At 39.1% G+C, this 27,379-nt stretch overlaps 1 protein-coding gene across 1 annotated transcript in view; it reads left to right on the plus strand.

Annotated features, from left to right (window-relative positions):
- The window catches only part of GALNT12 (polypeptide N-acetylgalactosaminyltransferase 12), a 46,306-nt gene that overhangs the window by 218 nt on the left and 18,709 nt on the right, over positions 1–27,379 (plus strand). Inside the window, 6 exon segments of the mRNA XM_039711184.1 lie at positions 1–257; positions 13,387–13,556; positions 14,275–14,464; positions 17,860–18,045; positions 20,297–20,414; positions 26,326–26,502. The exon segment at positions 1–257 is cut by the window's left edge and continues 26 nt beyond it. Of these exon segments, the coding sequence (XP_039567118.1) occupies positions 1–257; positions 13,387–13,556; positions 14,275–14,464; positions 17,860–18,045; positions 20,297–20,414; positions 26,326–26,502 (1,098 nt within the window).

Consider the following 27,379-nt stretch of genomic DNA (forward strand, 5'->3'; position numbering starts at 1 on the left):
CCGCCGCCCCTCCACGCCGCCCGCCGCGCCCCGCCGCAGCCGCCGTCCCCCGACTCCGAGCTGCTGCGGCGGCCGGTGTACGCCAAGCCGGCCCTGGACCCGGGGGCGCTGGGGGAGCTGGGCCGGGCGGTGAGGCTGGAGCTGAGCCCGGCCGAGAAGCGCCGCCAGGAGGAGAGCATCCGCCGGCACCAGATCAACATCTACCTGAGCGACCGCATCTCGCTGCACCGCCGGCTGCCCGAGCGCTGGCACCCGCTGTGAGTAGCGCCGGGGGCAGGTGGGGCCGGGGCAGAGGAGCCGTGCCCGCCGCTGAGAGAGAGCCGCTCCGGCAAACTGGAGCGACTGCTGGCAGCCGTCAGCGCGGCGTAGTCGTCTCTCTCTCGAGTACCTCTCGCTCAGGAGCGTGGAGGCTTTTGGAAGCGCTCTTGGATCACAGCGTTCGCTCTCAGAGTTAAGTCGCTTGGTGACTTTGCCAGGCTGCCGCACCTACACAAAGCAGTACGAAGCCGCGTGTTGGTGGTGGGTGAACAGGTTGTTTTCCCACGTAGCCCTGGTAAGGTGTTTTCAGTCCTCAAGCTACGCTGCTCTGCCGTGTTTCTACTGCTGCTGTCCCCCCTTGCTGTTGCTGTCCCTTGGGTAAGTCACCATGGGCAGCGGCATATTTTTCAGTCACTCCCAGCTTTACAAATGTTACGCTTGCCAGATTTCAGCTGTGCATTGTATTCAAATGTCTTAAGACACACAGTTTAAAGGATATTGTTTTATCAGCAGTTTTAAATGGTGCTCACAAAGGTGGGTAATGGTATCCTGAAGCGGGACTGTGCTTGATCCGGGACACGTGGTTGTTTGGACAAGGTGCATTTACAAATTACATGCATAGTTATGACACCAGTGACGGATAATGGCACAGGCAATTGTAAACAAAGGATTAGATAATGTTCGATGAGGTGGCTCAAGTTTACAGGCAATGGCTCAGTGCAGCTGTGAAGCCAGCGTGGCACAGCAGGTCTGGCTGTTGTGTCCTTGTGCAAATACTCAGGGTGGCACCTTCTTGGGCTCTCCTGTGAGTGAGCTCCCGGCTGCTGAGAGGAAGGGCTAGGCAGTTCAGGGGATATGCTAGCCATCACAGGGTTTGGGATGGAGCCATGGCTGCTCCTGACTCCTCACGTCTCTTTCACTTGAGCTTGGCTTCAGCTGGTTTGTTTCGTTGCAACAGGTTTGTATGATATGGTAGCAAAAAGCTGTGGAAAAAGCAGGGCTCTGCCTCTCCCATGCGTTCACGTCACACCTGTGTGTCCTGCCCAGGGTTTCACCAACTCTAATTGTAAGTGCTGAATCTAAAACAAGAATCTTATGATGGCTTTCAAAAAGTTGCAGTGCAAGTGCAAGGCCTTTTCATTGTAAATTTAAGCCTGACACTAGGCTTGTTTTACTTAGCTGTTATTCCCTTCTTATCAGCAGTCTGTAGACCATAGGTCAAAAAGGACCATTTTAGTTTCATTTCCATGGGAAGAATTAAATTATTTTAATGAGTTATTTTGGACTTCTGCCATTTCTCTGTGATAGGGGGTTAGAAGAAATAGAAGGTCACAGTTGTTGAATAGGAGATATTATAGATGGGTGTGGGTGACTATTCTAGAAATGAAAATAATTTAAATAGATTTTGCTACAACAGCAGGCCCGTTTTGATTTGAATCTATGGATGCTGAAATGACAAAATATATCCAAACCAAAAGAACCACAGAAGCATCAGTGACATAATCTCAGAGATAATTGCCTTCTGAAGTTGGTGCTGTATTGTACTGTTGGCAGGTGCTTCATGCCTATGTGCACAGTTAAATCTAAATTATGGCAAAAATGTCACAGAGTATCTCTCCAACTCACACAGCAAATGTAAAAAACTTTCACAAAGGCAATTTTGCAATGAAGTGTTAACTCCTCTCAAGAAGGAAGACCGTGTAAAGAGACTGAAGTAAAAAAACCCATAACAAAAAAAAAAAAAAAGAACTTATCAGCAAGCCCACAGCCATAGAAAATGCATTGTACTTTGTTCCAAGATTAAAGGTTATACAGTTTGAAATCTCAAGTCTAGGGGAAGTATTTTTTTTTATTTTAAGGTGGGTAATGCTTGACAATTTATGACCTATAACAAACATTTTGTTGATAGCTGAGGCTACAATGATGGGAAATAAGTAGTAATGGTAGATGGCAACTAGACTTCAGCAGTCCACCAAAATCATGCAAAGGCTAAATTTTAGACGTAATCAGGGAGACAACTTTGGTACCAGAAGACCAGAAGGTGACAAATGCACCATTTTTTGGTGGAGTCCCAGAAGAGAACCAGAGAACTGTGTGCTGGCAAGCCTTGGATCTTTTCCAGCCATGTTATCTACAAACTGTGGTAAGGGAAAGAATTAGTAACAGATGGGAGGGTGTGATCTACTGAGAAAGTCAGCAAGGCTTTTGTCAAGGATGACGTGTCTCACAAATCTGTATGAGTTCTTTGAAGGTCATAATTATATGGATGAAGAAGTGTGTTACTTGATGAGTTCCTTAAACAACTGTGAAGTAATGTGGAAATTACTTGCATATATAAAAAAGTGAGTAGAAGGTGTGAAGCATTTGGGTTTTTTTTGTTTTTGTTTGGTTTTTTGTTAGGTTTTTTTGTTGTTGTTGTTGGTTTTTTTTGTTAGTTTTGGTTTTTGTTTGTTTTAAGGAGTGAAGAGAAAGTCCCACAGAAATCTGTGTTGGACTCAATGCAGTTCAACTTACATCATGGCTTTCATAAAGAAGTGACTAATTTATAGGTCTTCAGCCTGAAAGACAGGTGGCCTGCTGGAAGGGTATCTCCTGCAGGATTCCTGCAATACATAGTTGATGGATGAAAATGGATAAAACAAGTTCTGCCACCTCCCTGTTTCAAAAATCCATTTCCTGTAAAGCACAGTCCATCCACTAGAAAATTTAAATCAAATATTCAGGAGGTATTGACAGATACTATGCTTGGAGACTGTTCTGGGCTATGGTCTGTTTCAGCATATTCTTGTGTGTATGGAGGTAATCTGGAAATTTTAGATACCAAAAAAATGGGAGAATAAAAGGGAAACAGAGACAACATTAGCACCACCTGGATGCCCCAATGCTCCTTTTGGCATTAATGTCCTCCCACATTGCTCAATGAACCCACCCTCTGTGTGTGAATTGGTGAAAACATTTGAATCCAATGAAGACTAGAGTTTTGCTAATAAGATAGGGAGTATCTGAACCAGTAAGCTGTTAAATGTGATATGCAAAGTGATTGCATAAGGTGTTGCTGTGTCAGAAACTCGTGCCAAAAATCTTTTCCTACTGCTGCATGTTGTACATCCTGGACCTGCCATGGGAACAGAAGTGTGGCAGGTACTTACTAATACCTGTCTGTGTCTGGTAATACTGTACAGGAAGAGAAGAATTGTTTGGCTGAGATTACTCTCTCAAATAATGTATTGGTTGGTAATATTTGGCTAAGAATCAGTTTCAAATATAGATCTTTCTCCTCCTAATATATTCCTGACAGTGAAAATATTCAAAAAGTTGGTATTCCTTCCCACCACAATAATTTGCTTTTTGTGATGACTGATTCTGTTTCTATTGACCCACAGACCCAAAGAACTTGACAACTACAATTGTTTCCTTTAGACAATTTCTGCTTCCTTTAACTGTCTGAGCTTGACATCAGCAACTGATAATGTGTTTCATCACACAGTTGTTGTTTAGTTTTATTGAAAATATACATATAAACAAATAAACAATATAAATAATAAATAATAAATAATCTATTAAAATGTCAGTTTGGAAGAATCTTATGGATAAGAATGTAAGTTGCTAAATGATGATACAGTTTGTACAAGGCTAGAAGCGAAATAAGCCATAGGGTCAGAGAAGGATGGAGGTGGGAAGGAAGCTTTGGGGTGTCTAGTCCAATGTTGAAGCCTCCAAGGATGGAGATTCAACATTTGAACACCTTTAAATGCAACATCACTGCCACAGTGATTTATTTTTATTTTTGTCCTCTGATCATAGGGGTGTCTGGATGGCTCAGCTTGTCTTCCCAATATCTACCCTTCATTTCTTGAGTTTGTACTCATAAAGGGAGCAACAATTTTAGGAGGCTTAAAACCAGCAAGTGTCTTCTGTCAGACTTTGAATTACTGAAGGCCCTGTTGGGGCTGATGCCCTGTAAGTGGGTGTGATGAGCTTGGGGCCATGGGGCTTGGCTGCTGCTGCTGCTGCTCTGCCTTCCTTCCCCTGCAACAACACGTCAGCATTGTGTCCCATGGGGCTTCTCCTTGTGTGCTTGTTTTACAGGACTGTAGGGCTAGGCAGACAACTGATATGTTCTCTTAGCCTTTTACATCTTATTACAATGTTTAAGAATTACATTTCCAGTTTTTCTACTTGGGTTCTTTCAGATTAAGGGCTGTTTTCAAGCATTGTTTCAGATTTTAGGCATGCTACTTTTTCTTTCTGTATTACAGTAGGGATGTATTGCTCACTTATTTTGGGGATAGCTTCTGTAAAAGCACACAAGTTGCCTTTCAGCTCACTCTTGGTACAAAAGGAATAAGTCAGGACCAGGCACTTTTGTGCTGACTCAGCATTTCATGTTGTCTCTTTCATGGTTGAAGCCTGATTCAGCCCTTGGGGCTCATTTTACTTGTAATCATAAGGAAATGGAATTTTAATTCTTTCCTGTCTTTCCTAAGTAGCCACAAAACCCCCCAAAATATTGAATGTGGTCTGCATAGTATTTTTCAGCTATTAAAAAAAAAGTTTTAGATGTTTGTTCTTTGATTCTAGGTATTCTTCCATGTTTTGGAGAGATTCTTTGTATAATTTTTTTTTTGTATATGTGTGATTTTTTGTATATATTTCAGTGTCTGTGCATATATATTTAAGTGTCTTTGTATAGATAGCTAGATATACACAAATGCTCAAATTCCTCTGTCACCATCATTTATGCCTATAATTTTATTTATTTGGGGGAACATTATGTTTGACTTTAGCATAACAATCTTTTGCTAAGATTGTTTTGTCTTTCAATACTGTTTTTCCTGTTTGTTCACATATTTGAATCTGATTCTCTCAGAATCTCTTTCTTCTGTGGTTTGTTTTGTTTTCTGGGCTGTAAATACTAAATTACACCAGGATTTTTGTCTGATAGGATCTTGCTAGCAAGTTCCAAGAATAAGCCTTGATACTAGGTTTTGGTTCCTTTTCTACTCCAGAAATCACAGCTACTCCTGCCAGGAGTTTTAACTTGACTCAGTCCTGGGAAAAGGCGTAGCAGCTGTATCCCTCCTCAGTCCACAGTGAGTGTCTGACTTCACCCAGGAGCTTCTCTTTCATCTCTTACCTAAAGGCGAAACAACTGCAGTGACTTTTTTTTCTTTTTTCTTTTTTTTTTTTTTTTTTTTTCCCCAGTGTGTATAGGAAATAGAGCTCTTTGAAGAAGTGAGCTGCAGCAGCTTGACCTTTCTGGCACATCCCTTCCCTCTAAACCATCACCTGATGGTGCACCTTGTGCCCAGAGCTGGCTTTGGCATGGGTGTTCCCATGCTTTGCATCTGATCAGGACACACAGCACACTTCTGACAAGCTAAGGCTTTGCATAAAACAATTAGGAGTGTGTTTGCTGTAAAAGTTTTGGAACACTATGGTCACTCGTTTGATGTTAGGATTTTTTGGTTTGATTTCTGAGCTTTTCGGAAATATGTAATTGGTTACTAGTAACTGTATTGTTTATAATACCTTTTATTCATTACTTAAGTGTTAGTTGGCAGGATTTCTTTCATATATAAACAAGCTTTAGACCTTCAAAGCAGTGTTTCTATAGGACATTTCATTCTTTCCTCAGACAGTAAGTGGAATAAAAGTAACTCTTCACTATAGTTGTTTGGGTTTTTTTACTAAGAAGGCTTCATTTTATAGCAGTACAAAATGAAGAAATGTTTCCACTATTGCCTTGATATTCAGGATATTTTGCTACTTTTGTTTCCTGTCACCTGTAAAAATGTGTCACTTTTCATTGTCATTATGCTTTTAACAATCCACAGCAAATATTTTCCAGAATAACTCACATGATTATTTTTCACCATTTTTTTCCAGCTTCTGGTAGATTTCCTCAACTTCCTTTGTCATCTAGATTATTGCTTGGTTTCAGCTGATTTAATTTTTAAATTTAAAAAGTTCCAAGATCTGTGATTGATAGTGAGAAAAAATAGATTAAAAAAAAAAAACAACTTCAAAAACTTCTTTTATTTAAACAATTGTCTGTAAGGATCAAGTGCATCCACACCTTATTTTTAGTGATGAATACAATAGCTTATTTCAGTTATGGCTTTGCAAAATATTTTTTCTTGTCTTGAATCAAATTACTCACATTAAAGTAAGTTTTTGAATGTAGATGTAGGAAATGGTAAAAGTGCAAACATTTGAACAAAATGTAACCACTGTTTCAGCTCAGCGAAACAAAATAAAAATCAGGTGGGTTTCCCCACTGTCACATGCAGAAGTTCCTTCTCATCCGCACATCTACAATCTATAGGATTTCTCTAACAATTTCAGATTACGAGACTCTATGGATTTCCTAAATTTATGGTTTTTAGGATACAGACTTTGTAAATTCTCTTACTTGGTCTTTCTAGACATTTATTTCTTAATGTATTTTTAATCTGTCTTAAAGAGATTTGTTTTCTGTGCCATCTCCTCCCCACCGCCAACTTCTTAACAAATATTTTCTTCTGTTTCAGACTTAGTATCTTTCTTGCTTTTCACAATTTTTGTATACAAGGCAGCAGAGCCCATTATTATCTGAAATCTTAAGACAGCTTTTGGCAGTCTGTCTTGTCGGTACCTTCTTGTCATCAGGAGAATCATTCCATAGAACATTAAATAACCTGAAAAACTGTTTCACAAAGCCTCTGTTTCCAGAGACTTGATCATATCACAGTGTGGTGGCTGTAGAGGGATGCTTTCTGTCTTACATAATTATAATTTATATAATTTACAGAGTTTTTAAACAGCCTGCTGGGCTGGGACAGGTGATGGTGAAATGTAGGTCAGCATCCTGAACTCACCTGCTTAATTGTTCCAGCCTTGCCCCAAATAATCTGGCCATTCTGGCAGTTATCAGCACCTTGCTGATGTGTGTTTTGCTACTCACACCAAGACACACCTTCTGTAAACTCTCAGTGCCTTTTTCTGCAATAATTGAACGTGGCTTGTGTAGGTGTGTAAAACCAGGTGAAGCCTCTCCATGCCAGATAAACGTTTAAATTTTTTTTTTAATTGAAAAGAAAAAAAAAGAGGAAAATCCCTGAATTGGCAGTGGGATCAAGGTAGTCTTATGTGAGAAAATAATTTTGGCATGAAAAGTTGGGTAGTGTTTGGAGGAGATAAGAATAATGTTTATCATATCCCTTAATTCCACTGGAGACGTGGCACTTTTCTATCCCAGGCCTTGGGTGGTGTTGCTTTTGGCTCGCGTGCTGCATTTTATCCATAGGTTCCTCTCCAGACAGAGGGGTGAGCAGTGGATGTTCAACTATATATTCAGCCTGGAGTAAGGGACACGGCCTTGGTAACTGTGGGATGGCTTAGAAACTCTCCACACAGAGGGGTGAGCAGTGGATGTTCAACTGGAGTAATTCAGCCTGGAGTAAGGGACACGGCCTTGGTAACTGTGGGATGGCTTAGAAACCAGTGCTGCCACCTGTGTCAGGCTGCAGGGCTTGGTGTGCTTGTGGATGGATGTGCAGAACCCTAAGCTGCGGCTTGGGCAAAAGTAGAGAAGGGAATAGAAGATCCCAGTATTTGTGTCCTCTGCTATGGCTTTGGGAAAGTGAAAGGAGATGCTTTCTCTTGGGTGAAGGTATTTTGCAGATTCTAATGCCCACATTGCTGCTTCTGCAGTTTATGGAGTGGGAATCAAGATGGTGAAACTAGATTGAGATGCCCATGGATGCTGCCATTCATCCCCATCAGCCTCATTTACTTACAGTTTACAAAATTCCACTTTTGAGCCTACCTCTTACTGAAAGAGCAGTTTAAGTTGGCGTTTTAGCTGTTCAAATTAGAAAGAGGAAAGGAGCTTTTGTGGTGGGTCAGCATGTCTATGGCCCATCACACAAGCCCAGCCAACCTGGTTCCTAGCCCAGCATGTGAAAGCCAGCCTGAAGTTGAACGCTGGCAGTATTTTCCAGGTGACACTGGGATGGGGTGTATATGTCACATACTGTAGTCACATAAATCAAGTTGAATCAGCTTCAGCAGTGACATGTGCTGTTTTGCACTTCTTGAGAGAAGCTGCGCAATCCTGAACTTGCCTAGGGCATTCAGATTGAAACTTCAAAACCAAAACTTACGCAGTATACCTTCTGAAAGCATTAAATAATTTATGAGCAGTTTGTGTTCTTAACAAATCTTTGAAAACTCAGAGAGCATTTCATTTTTTTTCTTAAAATATAAGTAACAGTGCATATAGAAGATCAAATGTGGAGATTGAAAGTCTGTTTTCCCTTTCTGTATCATTGTCACAGTTGTGGTGAAAGTCTCAAGTAAGAGCATGTCAGCAACCATTCCTAATTAACTCATGGCAGTGTGCCCAGTGTGCACACATTCATGCTCTCTCCCTGTGTATAGATACACATCTCTTAGAGAAACAGCTCTTTACAAAGAAATAAATTGAGTGATTACATTAATTGACACAAATGTTCTTGAAAACAACCCATTTAATTTTGTTTAGGCATTTCCTGAGTGATGTCTCCTTAGTTTCTAATAAATAACCTATTGTAAAACCTGCTAACAGAAGACTGTGTAGTGTAGTAGATTCCAAGGTTAATTTATTAAACTTGCCAGCTCTTTACTCTCGGTTAGACTGTGATTTAAAAATGCAGCGTAAAAAAGGCAAAACCAAAAATCCACAGGAATTTGGATGTGTGATGATGTACTTTTACGTGTTTGGCTTCAGTTTGCATTTTGTGAACTTAGTTGTTTGGGTAGAAGCTGTAGTGAACCACAGAGGAAGGGCGGTACATAGTGAACATGGTTCTGTGTTCAGGTACATAGCAGCATTAATTTTTCTTTCTTCCCATCTAAAGATTTATGGATGAACATATTTAGAATTCTAAAATATGGATGTAAATTGATAAGAAATGCCAAAAGACAAAGCTTTTGTTTGTTTTATGCCTGTCTTATGCCACGGTGATCAAGTAAGAGGATCCCTGGAACACACCCACCCAGTGTGGCAGAAAGTGCCTGAGGGAAATGAAGGATGCTGCAGAAGCAGGATGCTGCTGGAGCATTGTAGTGTGCCCCTCTGCTCCTTGGAAGATGGTTGGGGCAGTCCTGGCCATGTTTTCTCTGAGTGTCACTGTACTGTGCACAAAGCTTCTGCTTGTGCATTTTCTAGTGAATGTGCAGAGAGCAGAACTGACCAGAGGGCAGACACTGGGCAGGTGCCACTCCTTTGCATTGCCATACCTGTTGTGGTTATTATTCATTATATACCAGTGTTTGTCTTTGAAATCTGAGTCCTGTTTAAAACTATATGCGTTTATTTTGTTGCCTCTAGAAAAGCCTCTTGGATGTGTTGGCAACAGGTTTTTCCTCAGTAACTGATCCTGGTATCTGATAACTGTTACCAAAATCAGGTTGACTAGAGATATGTGTACTTCTCTGAAGAAAAGTAACCCACTCAACATGCACAACATGCCATTTTAAATTTAGGTAATTGTTTATTTTAAAATACATTTAATTATTACAAAACAGTCAAGTTCCTGTGATTGAATAAGATAAGGAGAATAGTGAAAGAATGTTGGACTTCAAATGCATCTGCATTTATTTTCCAAGTTTGGAAATGTCTCGCTTACAGGCAACTAATTTCCTTATGTCTGTGTTATTTTTTTACCAGCCATTTGGTAGTTATGATGACTAGGTTCAAAGTGATGTATCACAGCCAGTGGTAGGGACCATGTTTAACTTTACTCATAGAAAAGTTAAGCAACTGTTCTATAATTAAACCTCTATAGATAAGAGGGACCCACTGAGGTCTCTTGGGCTGTGCTGAATCAATGGCTTAAGGAGGGTGAGGCGAGATCCTTCTGAATCTGTCTTTATGGATCTGCAGAATCCAGACAATCAGCTCAGAGGTAGTTTTTAGGATGAATAACATGAGATGCAATTAATCCTGTCTTAACATGATCCTCTCTATTGGAAAGAATGGTGTTATGGGTTCGAGGCACCAAAGAGTGCCCTACTGAGAAGCTGAAAGCAGGTTGCAGTATAGTATGCATAAATATATGTTCCTAGTGTCTGCAAAAATGTATTTTGGGACTGCTGTCACCAGTTGCTGTCATTTTAATGGCATACTGTAATTGATATGCATTTGTTTTTCTGAATAATTCAAAAGTAGGAGTGAAATTATTCACTTGGAAAGTAGGAGCTGGGATACTTGGCTGACACATGGATAATAAAAGTACATCTTGAAGTTTGCAAGTCTGAATACAGAAGATGGGCTGTTGAGGCACTTGTGTGGTAAACAGGAGTTTAGAAATGGAAAAGATGTGGTATGACCACTAGGCTTTAAATCAGGTTTTGTACTCAGTGGGTTTTTTGAAATTTTCATATCTTGTGAAGTGGCAATGTTTAGTGTCCATATGCATGCCACTTAATTGTTATTCAGCTGCACTGCCAAGAATTTCCATTTCAGGGATTCATTAGCTTTTTAAAGATTTTCTTATGCTATAATTTTTCCAGGGTTTAAATGCTTTTGGTTTGTAATCTCCCGAATGGGATTAATTTTTAAGGCTTAGTGAAACTTTTTCATTACAGAAAGATAAGGAAAAGTGTGTTTCACTTTCACAACACTATTTGAGACTGCTAACAGTTGAGATCTTCTAGCAATTTAGCAAGAAATATATCTTGGAAATAATATCTGAGATAAACATGCAAATCTACACAGAAGTTGAATAATGTGGCTTTTTTTTTTTTTTTTTGGCTTTTTAATAAGGACATCCATGGTACTGCTCAAGTCAGTGTGGTCATGCTGGCCAGCAGCCTGCCCTGCTACCGTGGTGGGTCACTTCTTCTCTGCACTCCTGTGCTGCCTTCCACCACGGAGCTGGTAAATTAAACCCATTTTTTAGTGCTGGCCTCTTTCTTGACTTTGGAAACCTAAGAAACGTGTGCTCTGGTATGTCCTGTAGTAGGCTGACCTTTTCCTGCAGTGTGGGGTGTACTCAAGGAAGGAGGCAGCAATGCACAGTGAATCACAAACAGTGTGGGGATTGCCTTGCTCTGTGCCAAGTTATGTTTTCCATCTCCTGCATGTAATTTCAGGCAAATCCATTGAAATCTTTAATCTATAATTAGACTTATAAGCTTCTTTAGACCTTTTGGGTTTCCTTTCTTTAAATGGAATACAGCATTATTTTTCCATGAATCTTCCTGACATATTTTTCAAAGAATGTTTTCCTGGTGTTTTTTTAAATTTATTTCTATTTTCCTTCAGCTTTCTAAAATGGATATGTAGAGATCCTCTTTCCATCAAGAAGTGAACTCAAAATTACCTGATACAAGTGACTGAGATATATGGATATTTTTTTTCCTGGCAGCACTGAGCAGAAATGTTTTTCAGTAGGCTAAATTAAATATGTGTTTCTAAAATTGGATTCATACAACGGGTTTTTCTGCATTAAAAATAAAGAAGTTAATTAAAATGTCACTTGTCACTCCTTTTTATATGTCAATACTTGAATGTCTGGCTAAATAAATCAATTCTGTCACCAGGTGGTGGTGTGAGACAGTTCCCTCTGTGAAAGCCCCTCAGGACAAGTTACATCCTGGAGGGACAGGCATTCTTGTACTTCACTACATTAGTGTGTGTGTCTATTTGTACCTACCTACGTATGTAAGTCTGTATGCACAGGTGTTGTCACATGGTGTTCCTGTCATGTTTGAGAAGCAGCCTTTGGGTGCCTCCTTTGCCCAAGTGTCATTTGTGCTTGTTGCTTCCTCATTTTCACATATTTATTACAGAACTACTCTACAGACTTTTTGTTTCCTTTATAATAGTTTTAATTTTAGGCATTACAGATTCAGATTTTTTTTCCTTCTGTACGACAGATCTTAGTAGATACTGCCTAATCTCCAAAGAAAGCTATAAGCCTTTTTTGATTGCAGACACAGCAGACTTAAATAGTTTGTTAAAATATTTTCAATGTGCTATAGGTAAGCAGTTTGTTTCTAATATAATTTTCTTAGTGTTTTGGGGAATTTTTATGCCCCTAAATTGACCTAAGGTATTTTCCTGTTGCATTTTCTACTGATTAGTTTTAATTTTCTTTTTCAGCTCCCCATAGCATATGTTCTGGAGGACTTGTTGCTGTTCTGCTTTGGTAGGAGAGATGTCCTTCCTGCCTTGATATCTGTTGTGATTTAGCAGTCTACAGAAGAAGTCTGTCCTTCTGCCCCTTACAAGCCTTGTTGACTGTAGGCAATAAAAACTGCCAATTCAGAATGCTCTAAGCAAAGAGGAGACATTGTAGAAGATGCCATAGTTATTTTAAAATTCTTCTAAACCAGGGGATTCATTTAAGAATTATACATTTGGCTCAGATATAACTTTCTTGGCATCCTTATGTTCATTTAGGGAAGTTCATATATATATTTATAGGAAATACATTCTGGAGCTTAATCCCAAGGTTTGCAAACTTTCTGGCTCTCCATAGAGCCAAAACCATGCATTTCTATATATGTTTTATGTTTCTGTGGATTTCACAATTAGATTATGCCAGTTGTGTGGTCTCTCCAAATTCTGCTTCAGTGTACATACATTTCAGTTTTGTTGCTGGTTGTTTGGTTCGGGTTTTTTTTTTCTCTATATGTTGCTGTTCCTTCACAGTCATGTTTTTACTGTCTAGCACTTGTTCTATTTTCCAAAGCAACAGTTATTGCTAGTTTATGTTACTGTTTTTACTGCACTTAGGTTTTACATTTCTTTTTGTTTTTCCTTTAATCTGAGGCACATTTTGGCCGTTGCTTGTTCTTCTATTTGAAAGACAGACACCAGCCCAGAATACCTCCTATTATTTTTCTTTTTAGACATTTCGATCACTTGATCATTTGCAGAATTTTATTCATAATGCTTCTGTGGAAATGGAACCTCTGTAAGAGCAACTTCCTAATATCTGCTCATACAATTTACCACACACATGCAGTTCTTCTAAGATCCATTCTGTGTTCTTGCTTGCAGTTAGTAACTAGCATGCAAATGGATTTGAGAATTATTTCCTGAAAATTAATAAATGGTTTTGCACTTCTACTAAATATTTTCCCCCTTTACAGATGCAGAGAGAAGAAATATGATTATTATAACCTGCCAAAAACCTCTGTTGTGATAGCTTTTTATAACGAGGCTTGGTCAACACTTCTGCGAACTGTTCACAGTGTTCTTGAGACATCTCCGGACATACTTTTGGAAGAAATTATCCTTGTGGATGATTACAGTGACAAAGGTAGGAAGAATAAGTCTAAATAGTATCGATTGTTGATGGGCTTTTTTGGTCAGCCAGTTCATAGGAGAAAGAGTTATACTGTTTGGGTCACATACCACAAAACTGTACAACAAAGACCTCTCACTGAAAAATAGTTTTTCTTGTAGTGTGCCAGTGAAAAATCTGGCTTATGTACCAAATTTAGTTTGGAATGGGGAAGCACATTTGCTGTGTTGTAATATGAGTGCTTTTGCGTATAGATAGACTACAGTCTGATCAGAGCACTTCAGGTTTCCTGAATTGAGCAAGTTTCGATTGCACCAATGCTCCCCTGCTGTCTCATATAATGACAGTGACCTAGTTCTTTGGTCTTGTTTGAACAACAGGATATAAAGGCAATGCTGGCATTTTCCACCACACATGAATTGTGTTAAGAATAAAACTTTTATACAGAAAGTCTTAAGTAACATTTGAGAAGCTCTTATCGATCTGGAAATTTATTACAGAGGTAAATGTGAAGTAACTTTAACTTAAAAGTAACTGTGATTTGTGTCCAAATCCAAGTTTTGTGCTTTTTTCATGTCCTTTCTAAACATATATAGCCAAATCTGAGTTCAAAGCACCATAATCTTTAGAGCCCTACTCTAAGTAATATGCTAGCGAAGAGAGAGCTTCCTGTAGCAAGACATAAACAAATCATTTCAGACTATATTATTCCCTCTTTTTTGGCTTGTTACAGAACATTTAAAGGAGACTTTGGAAAACTACGTGGCTGGCCTACGCAAGGTGCGTCTTATCCGCGCAAATAAGAGGGAGGGGCTGGTTCGAGCCCGGCTGCTGGGGGCGTCTGTGGCAAAAGGAGACATCCTAACGTTCCTGGACTGCCACTGTGAATGCCACGAGGGCTGGCTGGAGCCACTGCTGGCAAGGTGAGCTTGTGCTCTGGACTTGTTTTCTCTCCCGTTGGAGAAGAAGGGGTGAGACAGTTTGGCCCACTTGTGCAGTGGAAAAATGACTCATGGTTCACCAAAGGTTACTGCAGGCTGGTCCCTGAGGCACTGAGAGTGTTTGGTGTTTGTCTCCTGGCTGTGGGGGAGCAAATGCAAATGGAAGTTTGAAAGATCATGACATGGTGTTTTGGTGGGTTTTTTGCTTGTTTGTTTTTGGTTTTTTGTTTATTTTATTTTTGTTTATTTGAATTTTTTTTTTTTGCCTGAAGACAAAGGTGCCTCTTCAGGCAATGGAAAGTTTTGGTTTTCAAGAAGACAAGTCCTCACCTCCAGCTTTGGAACTACATTGGTAAAGGAAGCTTTTTCTGTCAGCTAGGTGAGCAGAAGGTCTGCTGGGAAGATGTGTGCCCTGCAGGGCAATGTTTGCATAGTACAAGTCAATAAGCTCCATCTTCTTAGTCCTGGGCAAATCCACCTTTTCAGACTGGTTCTGACATAAAGCATCCTGGTGTAGGATAGGGAGGGGTAAATGTTGTGTCAACACTGACTCTTACTTGGAAACCATCTGTCCTGGGACACTGTGCTTTATGTCTGTGTGGTCTCTTGTTAATTCTGCAAATCCGTCAGGCTGTTCAGAAAACTTTAGTTAATTAAAAGCAAGCAAGCAAACAACAAAAAAAAAAACAAGGAACCTTCCCAAAAGTCTAATAAAAACCCCTAGAAACCAGAACACTAGCCTTCTGTTTCAGCTGAGAATATTTATTGTATTCTTGAAGCCTCACCCATGTGTAGCCAGCAGCCATACATGCAGTTTTCCTGCTGTGGGTTCAGCCACTGGCACCTCACCACAGCACCTGCTGCTCCTGCATCACATTACAAGGCTCTGTTGGTTTTGCCTCTGTTGCTAACAGCTGATGGCTTTACCCCTTGGATGCCATTAGCAGATACTGATAGATACAGGACCTGAATCGGACCTCAAAATATTGTATATAGAAAACCAACTTTCTTTAAAACATAATTAAAAGAAAAAAAAAAATCTTTCCTCAAGATTTCCTCAAGGCCAGTGTTTTGATTTGGATCCTGTTAAGATTCCCACCAGGTACTGTAGAGTACAGAAAATGACCAGAAAATACAGCCCAAATACAAACTGGAAAGAGACTTCCAAAAGCACAAATTGTCTTGATGTGTGTGAGTCTTCCTGATTCCTAGTGGGACTTGTGTTCCCAAATTCCCCGTGTCCCTTTCAAATTGTATTTAGAATACAATTTCAGTCTTTTGTTTTCTTAAAATTGTCATACTTATCTTGTTTCTAAATTTCACACTGAGTGCATTCCAGATAACTGTGGGGTAGCTATGATAGCGTGAAGAAAGGAAAAGGGATAAACATCAAATCATGAGCACAGGTTTACAGCTGTTGCCTAAAAAAGTGTATGATGGGGGAAAGTCTGTGATATTTTCCCTTATTTAGCACCACTAGATGGCAATCTTGAGGAAGGATTGGGATTTTTTTTAAACGCAGGAGTCACCACCTGTAAAAAGTTATCCCTCTCTTGGAATTCCTGCTGTTCTTGCTGCAGATGCAGACATACATCTCTAAGGGTGGTTTTTTCTGCAGCATATCTGACTCAAATGCATGGCAGCAATACAACAGTGTTAGCATTTTGCAGTGCAAACATAGTTGTGTTTGTAAGCTGCCTGTGCATTATACCATCTAGTTAATTCTTAACTTAGAGAAAAGGTGATGGCTTTTCAATTACTTCATTCCTTTCATAATTGAAACCATATGCCAGCTACCTGATTTTTACTTATTTTCCTACTTGTTACAGGAGGTGGAAAATATTTTTACTTTTTATTCTTTAGGTATTTTTTTTCCTTTTCCTCTATGTGTGGGTATCATTTTCATTGCTTTGTTCAATGAGGATTTGTACAAAGTTTTACGCAAGTGAGACAGAAGATAACAATATTTGTATAAACCCTTTCGTGTGCTCTACCAGACAAGGTCTCAAGGGGAGATCATAAAGAAGAAAACAGCTGTTTCACATATTCCCTCCAGCAACAAGAGGCCATTTCACACTTTGGGCAGTCTTTCTCAGCTCAGACAATACTACTTTGGAATTGCTGCTGTTCTCTGCTGCATTTAACCATCACAAGCTACTTTAATTTCACAAGTATGAGCCCTTGGTCAGTCTACAGATTTTTAGCCTAACAATCCCATGAGGAATGAGCTTCCTTTGAATGACAGATGCACAGCATCTCTGGTTTGACAATACGATGTGTTCATTTTTCCTTCACCTCTGAAAAATATAAATGCAAGATGCAGGGCTAAAGTGCATATCTGCATTTCTAAGTCAAACAAGTTACTTTATTTCACTGAACTATTAGGGAATGTCTAACACTAGAACAGGGAAGATACTAAACACTGATTTAGGAGAAAGACCTTGGCTTGAGCTTGTGTGCTTGACATTGCTCTTAGTACTGAGGGAGGCCATTCCAGAAGGTGAGGAGAAGGCTAATAATCCCACTACCTTCTGTAAGGACAAATCCTTTCGGAGAGGAATCCTGAAAACCCTGCATGATATTGAGAAATGGGAGGAAGTGGTTTATCTCCTTGTAGAAGTAGACCTGGAAGAAATGTCATCAGCTCTGATGTATTCTTAGTATGATAAAGATCTTGACTATCTTTAGATCACCCTTGGTATTAGGAATGTCATTCTGCAGTGCTATCTTTTTTCTCCTTTTAATCTCCTATGTTGCCAGGGTTTCTTGAGTCCTCCTTCAGTTATGTTTCATTGTTGGAGATCTAATTCCCATGTTGCAGGTTTGGTTTCTTCTAAGCTCAGGGCTTCTTTTTGAGTTCATGTTACAGTACTCACTACAACATTTGCAGATGATCACAGTTACAAGAGCAGCCATGACTTCAAGGGCCAAGAGTCTGGCTAGTTTATTATTCATCACTGCAAAGTATGCAATCAGACTGCTCTCTTAAACAGCTACCTGTACGAAAGAAAATGAACATTTTTTTTCTTGATAAAGTGGTGCTGACTATGGCAGCCAAGCCAGATGCTGAATGTGTTATTTCAAGCCATCTGGCATATCTTGCTTCCATCATCCAGGAAGGTTGATGCTTGCCAGCGGAGTCCATCCTGATACATCCTCCTGATGTAGGAGAATGGGGGTTATTCTTGTATTTATTGGACCATCATTTCCTTCTTATTGCAGCATGAATTGAAAAGGAGCAAAACTTTCTGTTTGGTATCGTAAGCATTCTTTGTTTTTGTCAGTTCTAGTGGGTTTTTTTTTTTTTTTTTTTTTTTTTTTTTTTTTATAGAGATGTATCTAATGGAAGTCACCCTTTTGTTTTAAAACCTTACCAGGATTGCTGAAGAAGAAACAGCTGTTGTCTGCCCTGTTATTGATGTTATTGACTGGAACACATTTGAGTACTTGGGAAATGCTGGTGAGCCACAGATTGGTGGATTTGATTGGCGCCTGGTCTTCACTTGGCACAGTACTCCTGAAAGAGAACAGAAACGGAGGAAGTCCAAGACTGATGTGATCAGGTTAATTTTTATGCATTCTAGAAACTCTGAATGTGTTTTTGATTTCATCTGAAAATGCCAGGTGCTGAAAGATATTTGGGAAATTAACATATTACTAAAAAGTATGTATTTTGTTTAGTTCCCCATTTTTTCCAAAAAAGCTCCTGTTTACCATGTTCCTGGAAAAAATAGTGTTCTAAAAGATGAAAATCCGGTTTCATCTTTCATATGGAAAGCTTATTGCAAAGTAGTCTCTTGACTCCTCCAGACAAACTCTTACAAATGCTTACCAGCACATGGAAAGAGTGTAACTGATTAACTAATACTGGAGGATGTCCTCTGTACAAAGCAAAGAACTCTGTGTTGTAAAAAAAATGTATCATGGGCAATGATGAAAAGGGAAAAAAAATCAGTAAGATTGTAAAAAACCGGTAAGAAGGTAAAAGTAGTTTTGAAGATTTTTTTTTCTGTACTGTAATGATAGTTGTAGTTCACTGTGCTATTTTCAGAGTTGAATCATTTTGCCAGTTCTTTACTGGGGTGAAACAACACGGCTCTATCCACCATGGTTTCTGTGAAGGGCTAACTTGCAGAGCTCAGGCTGATGTCTTCATTATGGGTTTTAATTTTGTTTTATTTTAAAACAAGATGCCATCAGTTGGTATAATTTGTTACTCAACATTGTGTTTTTAGGAGAGGTAAGAGAATAGAACAAACAAGGCATCTGGAAAATGGGAATGGTAGATGTGATCCTGACAGCTGAGGATCTGCCATGTTCAACCTAGCCCCATCTGCTATGGAAGTTTCTGTATTTCAGCAGTTTATTGAAGTAAATTAACCTGTTTGGCATTTTTAACACCGTCATTTTTAACAATATCTGTTATTGTATAGACCACAAAAATATGGAATTATTAATTTTTCTTGATTTTTGTGAGTTGCTTATCATTATATAAATACCCAGTATTTCACAAATAGTAAATATTATCCTCAACAGAATTAACTTCTTTTTTAATGGTAAAAGTGAGGTAGTAATTGAGTCTTTCTCAGCATGTATTCGTCCATGTCGTCCTAAAAAAAAAAAATCCAAATAGAGTAAATGTTTTTTGAAACATTTAGTTCAAATATGATGCTTTTTTTTCTTCATGATAAAAAGAATTGTTTTGCATGCCAAGAGGAAAATGATGAGGGATAAAATTTCATGGTAGCCTGAGGACTGTGAGCTCGACAAGTGTCTGGAGAAAGCAGCAGTGCTGGGAGTGGTGTCACCACCAGCTTGGTTTGGAGAGATCTGGAGGGAGACAGAAGGACTTGACTGGTTATGGAGTTTGTTTTTTTTCCTTCTGTCTTGTCTCATCTCATTCCATTCTTTGAAACAACATATGACAGTGTGAGACAGTGTTGCTTCAAAAAGATAGCTGGTAAAATTAGTTTTGACAGATTAAGAGTAGTTGATCATGCATCTCACTTTGTTGTTATTTACCTCAACAGCAATTTAGTAAAATTCACATAATATCAACTGAACTTAGGTCTAATCAACATTATATACTTGGCACTTTAAAGAAAGGCATCCTAAGACTGTAAACAATAGGGAACAATACTGAACAAATACAAATTTATGTATATGTGCACACTCTGTCGTAATGGAAGTACATCCCTTAAGTGTGCTGTCACTCTGGGCCTTGTGATCTTCAATGAGAACCCAGCCACAACTCCTAATTTTTTCCCCCCCCCAAAATTAGTAAAAAATTTAAGAACATACAGATGGGTAGATTTTCTTAGAAAGACACAAAATCTCTTTAAGAGCTATATTTACTTAATAATTGAAATCTGAGGTTTTTTTCAGTTGATATTAGTGGGATCAAGAATGTTGGTGTTAATTACTAAAGCACAAGTATTTCTTTAATTATTAATTAAGTAAAATAAATAAGGATATAGAACTGAGAATTTCAGAGCCAACTAATACAATTCTGCCACAAAGAAGGTAATCTTTTGTTATGTGAAGAGGCTCTTCGTTTACTCACAGACACTGCACTTGGAAAAAATTATTTTAATACAATATATTTATATTCCAGTGTTGTTTCAGATGCCTTTTTAATTACAAAAATAAATTCAAATGGCCTCATAATAATTGATAATTTTCTAACTGTTACTTTGTATCCAGAAAAAACCTGAGAAAACAGAAAATAAAAATATATTGTATTTTTTTAATCTGTTGCATTGGTTTAATACTTTTTATTTTTATTCAGTTCAGAGTTACTATTCTCTTTTTTAGGTCTCCAACCATGGCAGGTGGATTATTTTCTGTGAGCAAGAAGTATTTTGATTACCTTGGTTCCTATGACACAGGAATGGAAGTCTGGGGAGGAGAAAACCTTGAATTCTCATTTAGGGTAGGTGGCTTAATTGAAAGTTTCTTTTCCTCAGAATACAACAAGTTCCTGTTTCTTTCTTCATGCCCTTTTACTTAATGAGGTAGCTGTAATGTAAGCAAGTGCTAAGAAGGGAGTATTTAGGAAGTATCTTGTTCTTTCACTTCAGGATAGCTGTACTTTTCTTGCAAATAGCCATTTTAAAGCAATTTTTAAATACATGTCTTTGTTTTGAGCTCTAGTATAAAATGTGAAAAGGGGTGTGATTCTAGTGGGTGAAGTTTACATCCTGCAGCTTGAAGGAGGTCATTGGGAAGAAGATTTGTAGTGCTTTGGTGTGACTCAGAGTTCTTGCTGTGGCTGACGGAGTGAGCAGTTCCCAGTGGGGCAGGAGAAGGCAGCCCCTGTACTAATTTTAAGGATTTATTCTGTTTCACCTCAGAAAAAGTTTGTACAAAGGTTATAAAGGGTGGGAGGGAAGATCTCCAGTAACTGTAGAGTTGTGCCCACAGGAGGCGTGACCAAGTGCTCAGGCGTGAGTCAGATAGCTGTAATGGAAAGGATTTACAGCAGGAAAACAGGAGGAGACACAGGACAGTCCAGACTGACCAGCAAAGCAGTGCTCTCCTCTGCTCCACTGCTACCTGTGCTGTGATTCCCACTGAGCACTGGCTGCCTGTGCTTTACCCCAAATCACACTCAGCTCATTGAAGCCATCCAGTGGTGATGTAAGAGGGGTGCCTCTTTTGGCTTTCAGAGAGTTACAGTTTATTATCCTGGATTATCCTTGTCTGTTGTGCCCAAAATCTGTTACTTCTGGTCATGTTTGCATTTCTGTGAGTAATTGACTCATGGTACAGGAGGGTTTTTGGATTTTTTTGCCAAGTGACGACAGATTTCAAGGTTAAATAGCATTTTAATGTTACAAAACCACTTTCTTGAGAAAGGAGACATGAGCAGTCTGTGTCTCTGGATGTCTCTGTCTTAACCAGAGAAGCATGGAGTCTTCCTGGCTGCTGTTATGGTCTCCTGCTGCCTGCAGTGCAGAAATTGTAGAAAAGAGGGTATAAGCAAAAAAATTATTAGGAATTATAACAAGCACAGGCCTAGAGTTGGTGTGGTTTCTTTCTGGAGGGAGACTTCTCTGCTGGAAACACTGATCTGAGTTCACGACCACCTCCTTTTTCACCTAGGGAACAGCTTCTGGTATGTAAACCCAAATACAGCCTACTCAGTAGTCTTGGTCTAGTTCAGCAGGCCTCCACCTGAAGTGAGAAGCAGTTGACCCACCTCCATCAGCCCTGTGACCCTCTGAAGCAGGAGTCTCCTGTTCTGGTGTACCCAGAACTTCAACTCCTTGAAGAAAACCTCCAATACGGCACACTTGGCATGATGTTCTTGGCTTTCTGCTATTTGTGTCTTGCTTCTGGGGAGACCAAGGCTTGCAGACAGCCTGACCCCTTCCTTCTGACTCAGAGTGCCCCAGTACCAGCTGTTGCTCCCCCTCCATTTCCACTGACCTCTATGCAGCTCTGGCAGCCAGTCTCATTTTTTACGTCAGTGGTTCCCCTGAGCCGGGACTCTGTAGGGTGCAGCAGGATGTATGAGCAGTGCCTCTACTCCTTCAGCATGCAGGACTGTGGTCTCCTCATGGGACAGAAGAAGCATCAGAGGTGGTCTAGCACACAGGAGAAGCACAAAGGGAGAAGCAGAGTCCCCAGAAGAGAGTGCAAAAACACTCTGCAAGGGTCAAAGCCAGCAGGTGGTTCAAGCAACTCCTGGTAGACAAATGATTTAACAGGCCAGGCTGTGCAATGGCCAACAAATATGCCTGGCCATGCCAGTTTTCCTAGTGTAGATTGCCAGCAGCATCTGGGTATTTGTACATAACATGTTTTGCTCTGTTTGATTTGGAGCCCTTGTACTTGTGCTCTGTGTGGAGAGGATTTTTGTGGAACAGAGCAGAGTGCTACGATGTTGTTTAACTGTGTTCTTTTGGCTGCCTGCAGTGTTCCAAGAGGTCGGAAGGGATAAATCATTGTTAGTGTTGTTGTCCTCATGTTTTCTAAACCTGTCAGACCTGAAAATTAGGAGCAGAACTACTCAAAACCACTGTAAATTAATTTATTGTTTCTCTCGTCTCTGAAAACACCACTCTCTCCCAATGACATGAAAAGACTTGTCCTCAAGCCTTCTCTTTCTTGCACTTTGATTATTCTGAGCTGAAGAAATTCTCTGTGGTTTTGAGAGGTGCAACAAGGACAAAGCTTTCACTAAAAGCATGATGACTAAGAGAGATGGAGGCTACGTGCTGAATGCAGAATCGAGTCAATGTACCTTGATTTTGGATTGCTTAATGCTATTTGGCTGGATAAAATTTCACTTCATGAGCATAATGGGCATTGAAACTCCTCTTTCTGAGGGATTCAAAACATGCTCTTTCATCTTCTTCCTTTTGTACTCAGAGCAAAGGGAACCTGGTTGCAGCTCCTGTCCCCTCTCTGCTCTTGGTCCTGCAAAGGGTACTGCAATGTAAGTTTGTTTCTGGACCAAGGCTCAATAGGTCTGTCAGCCTGCCATGTGCAAAAAGGCCTTTCTTCTCAGAAATGTTACTGCCCATAAGCCTGGGTGATATGCCTCAGAACACCTGGGGTCTTCTCTTTTCCAGTATTTTTGTATTGTTTCTTTTTGTCTGGATCTGGAACTCTGTCTTGTGTGGAGAGCAGCCAGGGTGAGTCTGTGTGTCTGGGGTGCCTCTCCACTCACCCAGCTTCCAGCAGATTGTGCATGAGCACCACACTGGGGGCTTAGCCACAAGTTGTCAAGAAAAATTGTAGCAGACAGAGAGCAGCAGAAACGTAGGGTTTTCCACATTTTGCCCTTTTTTAGGGTTTAGCGTCCTTTCTATATTTTTTATTTCTTCCAGATAGTCTTAAAATGTTAGAATGAGCTGGTAGAGCTTTTATTCTTTAGTATTCATTGACCCAGCACAAGGTCAATTGTCCAGAGACCCTGGCAGAGAGAGCAATTCCAAGGTGAGATTTTGAACATTTTCTGTAAGTTTTCATAACGCCACCATCTGTCTCTGAAAACAAAAGAAAATATGCTGATAGTCTGCATGCATCAAGATGAAAGTGAAAGTGAAAAAAGGAATGTCACCTTATTTTCTTATTGAAGTGGAGGAAAAATGTGTGCTTTCATAATGAGAGCTGTGAGTTACCCAGACCTAGTAGAGAAACAGATCTAAATGTACGTGAGCTTGCAAAATATGCATGAAACCTTATGTGCTTTTCTGTTAGAAAAGGTTGAACGAGTTTTATGGAGAATCTTCTGCATAGCCACTTATTTAGCATTTAGTAATCAACTTTCTCTATTCAATTCCTCGCTTTATTTTATGGCTATTCATTTGTACCTGATTTTATATAGAGGTCATAATTTTTCCATTAAAATGAAAGTGAATAAACCTTTTGAGGAATTGTTTAGCTGAAGTATATTCAATTTTCTTTTGTAATAGGATGACAAGATAATTTTTGTACTGTTTTTATGAAATACTTAGAATTTAATGAGCATTGCTTAGCAACCTACAGTTATTTTTTAGAGAGCTTTAATTATTAAAAATTCAGCTATTATGGAATTCTCTTTTTGTCATCAATTTAACAGAGATATGGTCAGTTTGTTTCATTCCTTTGAAATCAGACTTTATCATGGAAGAGCTGAAGCACGTGCTTCCTTCTTAACTACATTTTTATTTCAGTAGTCTTTATCTTCTGTTCCTAATACCTTTTTAAAAAGTAGATAAATAAAGGTGAATTAATAATTCTTATGTGGAATATAACATTGGAAATTATTAAACTAATAAACTTATGGTTCTTAATATTTGCTGACAAATCTTGAATGGTAAATTGTAGCTTTAAAAAATAATTTTGAACATAGAAATAATAATTATGAAAAATGTTGTTTAGAAATAAATCTCAAAAATGGAAGTTGTAAAGTGAAAGTGGATAGTTGGTTTCATAGCAGATTTCAAAATGGCAGTAAAGTAACTTACCTAAGAAAATATGCAAATCATTTAAAATATTAGTGCAGAATTCTAGTTTTCTTGTATAATTCCTTTAATCATCTTTGTTCAAATGACAAATATACTCCTTCCCTGAAAAGCAGCAAAAAAGAGGAGAAGAACCTCACATGGAAAACAAGAAATTAAAATTTTTAATCCAGGAAATAATAATTATCCAGTACTCCCTAGAGCTGATTAATGAATTAGCTATATCTTTAAAGAAACTCTCTTTTAAAAGTAAACACATGTATTACAGTGCTTATTGAAATTAAATACAGTATTGTGCCATGCAGAAAGTCTGATGTTGTTTTGTTTGTTATCCAAAACCAAATCAATGGAGATGACACTCCTTGATTTCCAAATTTAGAAATTTTAGAGAAATTCTAAGTAACTTTAAAAAACCCACTAAAAGTTAGCAGTCTAAAACTAAGTACTATCTTGTATGAGCTGAAAGCCTTTATGTTTTTAGATCCCTAAAACTCCCAGAGAGAGGTAGGAAAAGTCCCACCACTGGTCTTTTAGCAGCAGAGCTTTTATTTGCTACCTCATATCTTTCAGTCCTGCTGTATTCATTTGAATGGCATGTAATTAAAAATTTATGTCTTAGACAAGAAGGTGATCAGGGAGCAAACCTCCACCCCTTAAGCCTATCCCAGCTAATTTCCTTTGTCTTCCATTTACAAAGGAATGATGAGCTGCCACTTATGCATGGTTGAATACATGAGGAGAATTCTAAATCTTTTATGGAAAGTCTGTCAGAGCCATTGATAACAGCCTCAAGTTAGCTCAAGTACAGGAACCTATCCGGCCTTCCTCTCATCTGGCATAATTTCAGAAACCTTGTTTCAGGCACCCTTCAGAAACAGGGCATCTGCCATGGTGTGGTCAAATACAATATTGAATAGGAAATGCCTAGCTATACTTTCCTTTCAAGTAATCAAACTTGAGATCAGAATGGGTGATGGGAAAGTGGCTGTGTAGATGAACTGCCAAAAGTCCTTGGTTTTCAGAGGAGAAGAATGTAATTACAAAAATGTGTACAGAGTGCTGAGGCTAATGGATCCACTTGATGGTTGTTTCTGGACTTTATCTCATAGGCTATACATTTCCCGACCTGGGGAGCCAGAGAGGCAGGAGCATGAGCACAAGAACAGAGTTTGCAGGGATCTGCCAATTCCACATTTGGGTGCAAGTACTTCCTTGGCACCAAGCAGGAGGGGGAGGTTGTTTCATTGTTGTTGGTTGGACCACCATAAGTTATATAATTACTTGGCTTTTTCTTTTAATGTGTTGGGTCTGGGGTACTTTCTCAGCTTTCCAGTGGAAAAGGCTAGTGGGATTTTATCACCAGGCGCCTATGCCTCCCTTCTAGATTGGTAAATGTACAAAATGGGAAGATTACCTGTGTTGTCAAGTCAGTTTTCCAGTAGAATATATAGATGGTATCTAGAACTAGAGATTTCTAGTAAGAATTAGTTAATGGTTTCTTTCTGAGATAGTTATTTACGTGGTTAATTTGGAAAAGAAACATACTTTTTTTTTTTTAAACAATGCCCGCGTAACTTATATGCATAATTTATATGGTAGACCACATCTTATCATGAGAAAATAAAACTAAGAAAAGAATATTGCACTCCAGATAAAACCAGAGAGTGATTATCTCCTTGTGAACTCAGAGCAAATTACTAAGAGCAACAAGGATGTAATTTTATTCAGTTTAGTCATCAAATGAGACACAAAATTATTGTATGTGTTACTTGTAGTATGGTGTGGTATTCTTGAGACGGTGTTATTCTTACAGAGGCTTATTGTTACTACATCATTGATTGTGCAAAAGACAAAATTAATGATACACACTGTCAATTCTTTGCTCAGATATGGCAGTGTGGAGGAAGTCTTGAGATCCATCCTTGCTCTCATGTAGGTCATGTTTTCCCCAAACAAGCTCCATACTCACGGGCCAAAGCTCTGGCAAACAGTGTGCGTGCAGCTGAAGTGTGGATGGATGAATATAAACAACTTTATTACCACCGAAACCCACACGCTCGCCTGGTGAGTTCAACTCCATTGTTCCTGGAATTTCAGAATTTGTTTTCAACCTACTAACTATTGACTAAGCTAATATTTAACATGAAGTACTTTCTATGTTTATTTCTTACTCCTGAAATATTTTCCCAGACATAGAATAAGTTGTATAATTTTTAATTCTTTGGAAAAATTTTAAAATTCTGTATGAGTACAATGTGGCCCAATCTATGTCCATAATAAATGAATAAATGAAAGAATAATATGAAGTGGGATGATCAAAGCAAGGAGGAGTTGTTTTAGTCTAAAATGTGCACTTCTGTGGAATGGCTGATACAGGACTCTCAATAAGAATTACACAATTAATGAATGAAAAATCAACAAGTTTCAGTGGACAGTAGACCTTCAGGTAAACAGTATGGTAATAATATTCAGCAAAATTACCCATCTTGTGATAATTTTAAAACTTTGGACTGATGGACTGTTTTTTATTTCGAAATGAAAATACAAGGTTATTAGTTGCAGGAGATTATTACTGTAAAAACTGAGTATGTCAAAACAGTAAAGCAGTGTGCAAATTCATAACTTGAACATATTTATCATTAGGGGCCTGAAGGCTGGAAAACAGTAACACTGAAAGGTTCTCACAGTGTCTAGAAATTAATTAAATGAACATCTGTCATAAGGTCTGAAATTCAGAGCCCAAAGAAATCATTGTATGCTGTTGCTTGTTTCTGGAGGTACGTGATCTCCCCAGCATGATCTCTTTGCATGAAAAGTTTTCTAGACACTGCCTTTTTGGTTTTGTGCCTGGGATAGGCTGCTGAGCATCAGCCTCCAGCTGCACTGGATCAGACCTGAGGGGCCAGTGTGGGGTACAGGGAGTCCCCCACTTGTTTTAGTG

The sequence above is a fragment of the Passer montanus genome, unplaced genomic scaffold (assembly GCF_014805655.1).
Source record: "Passer montanus isolate IOZ18808 unplaced genomic scaffold, ASM1480565v1 scaffold24, whole genome shotgun sequence".
Lineage (NCBI taxonomy): Eukaryota > Metazoa > Chordata > Aves > Passeriformes > Passeridae > Passer > Passer montanus.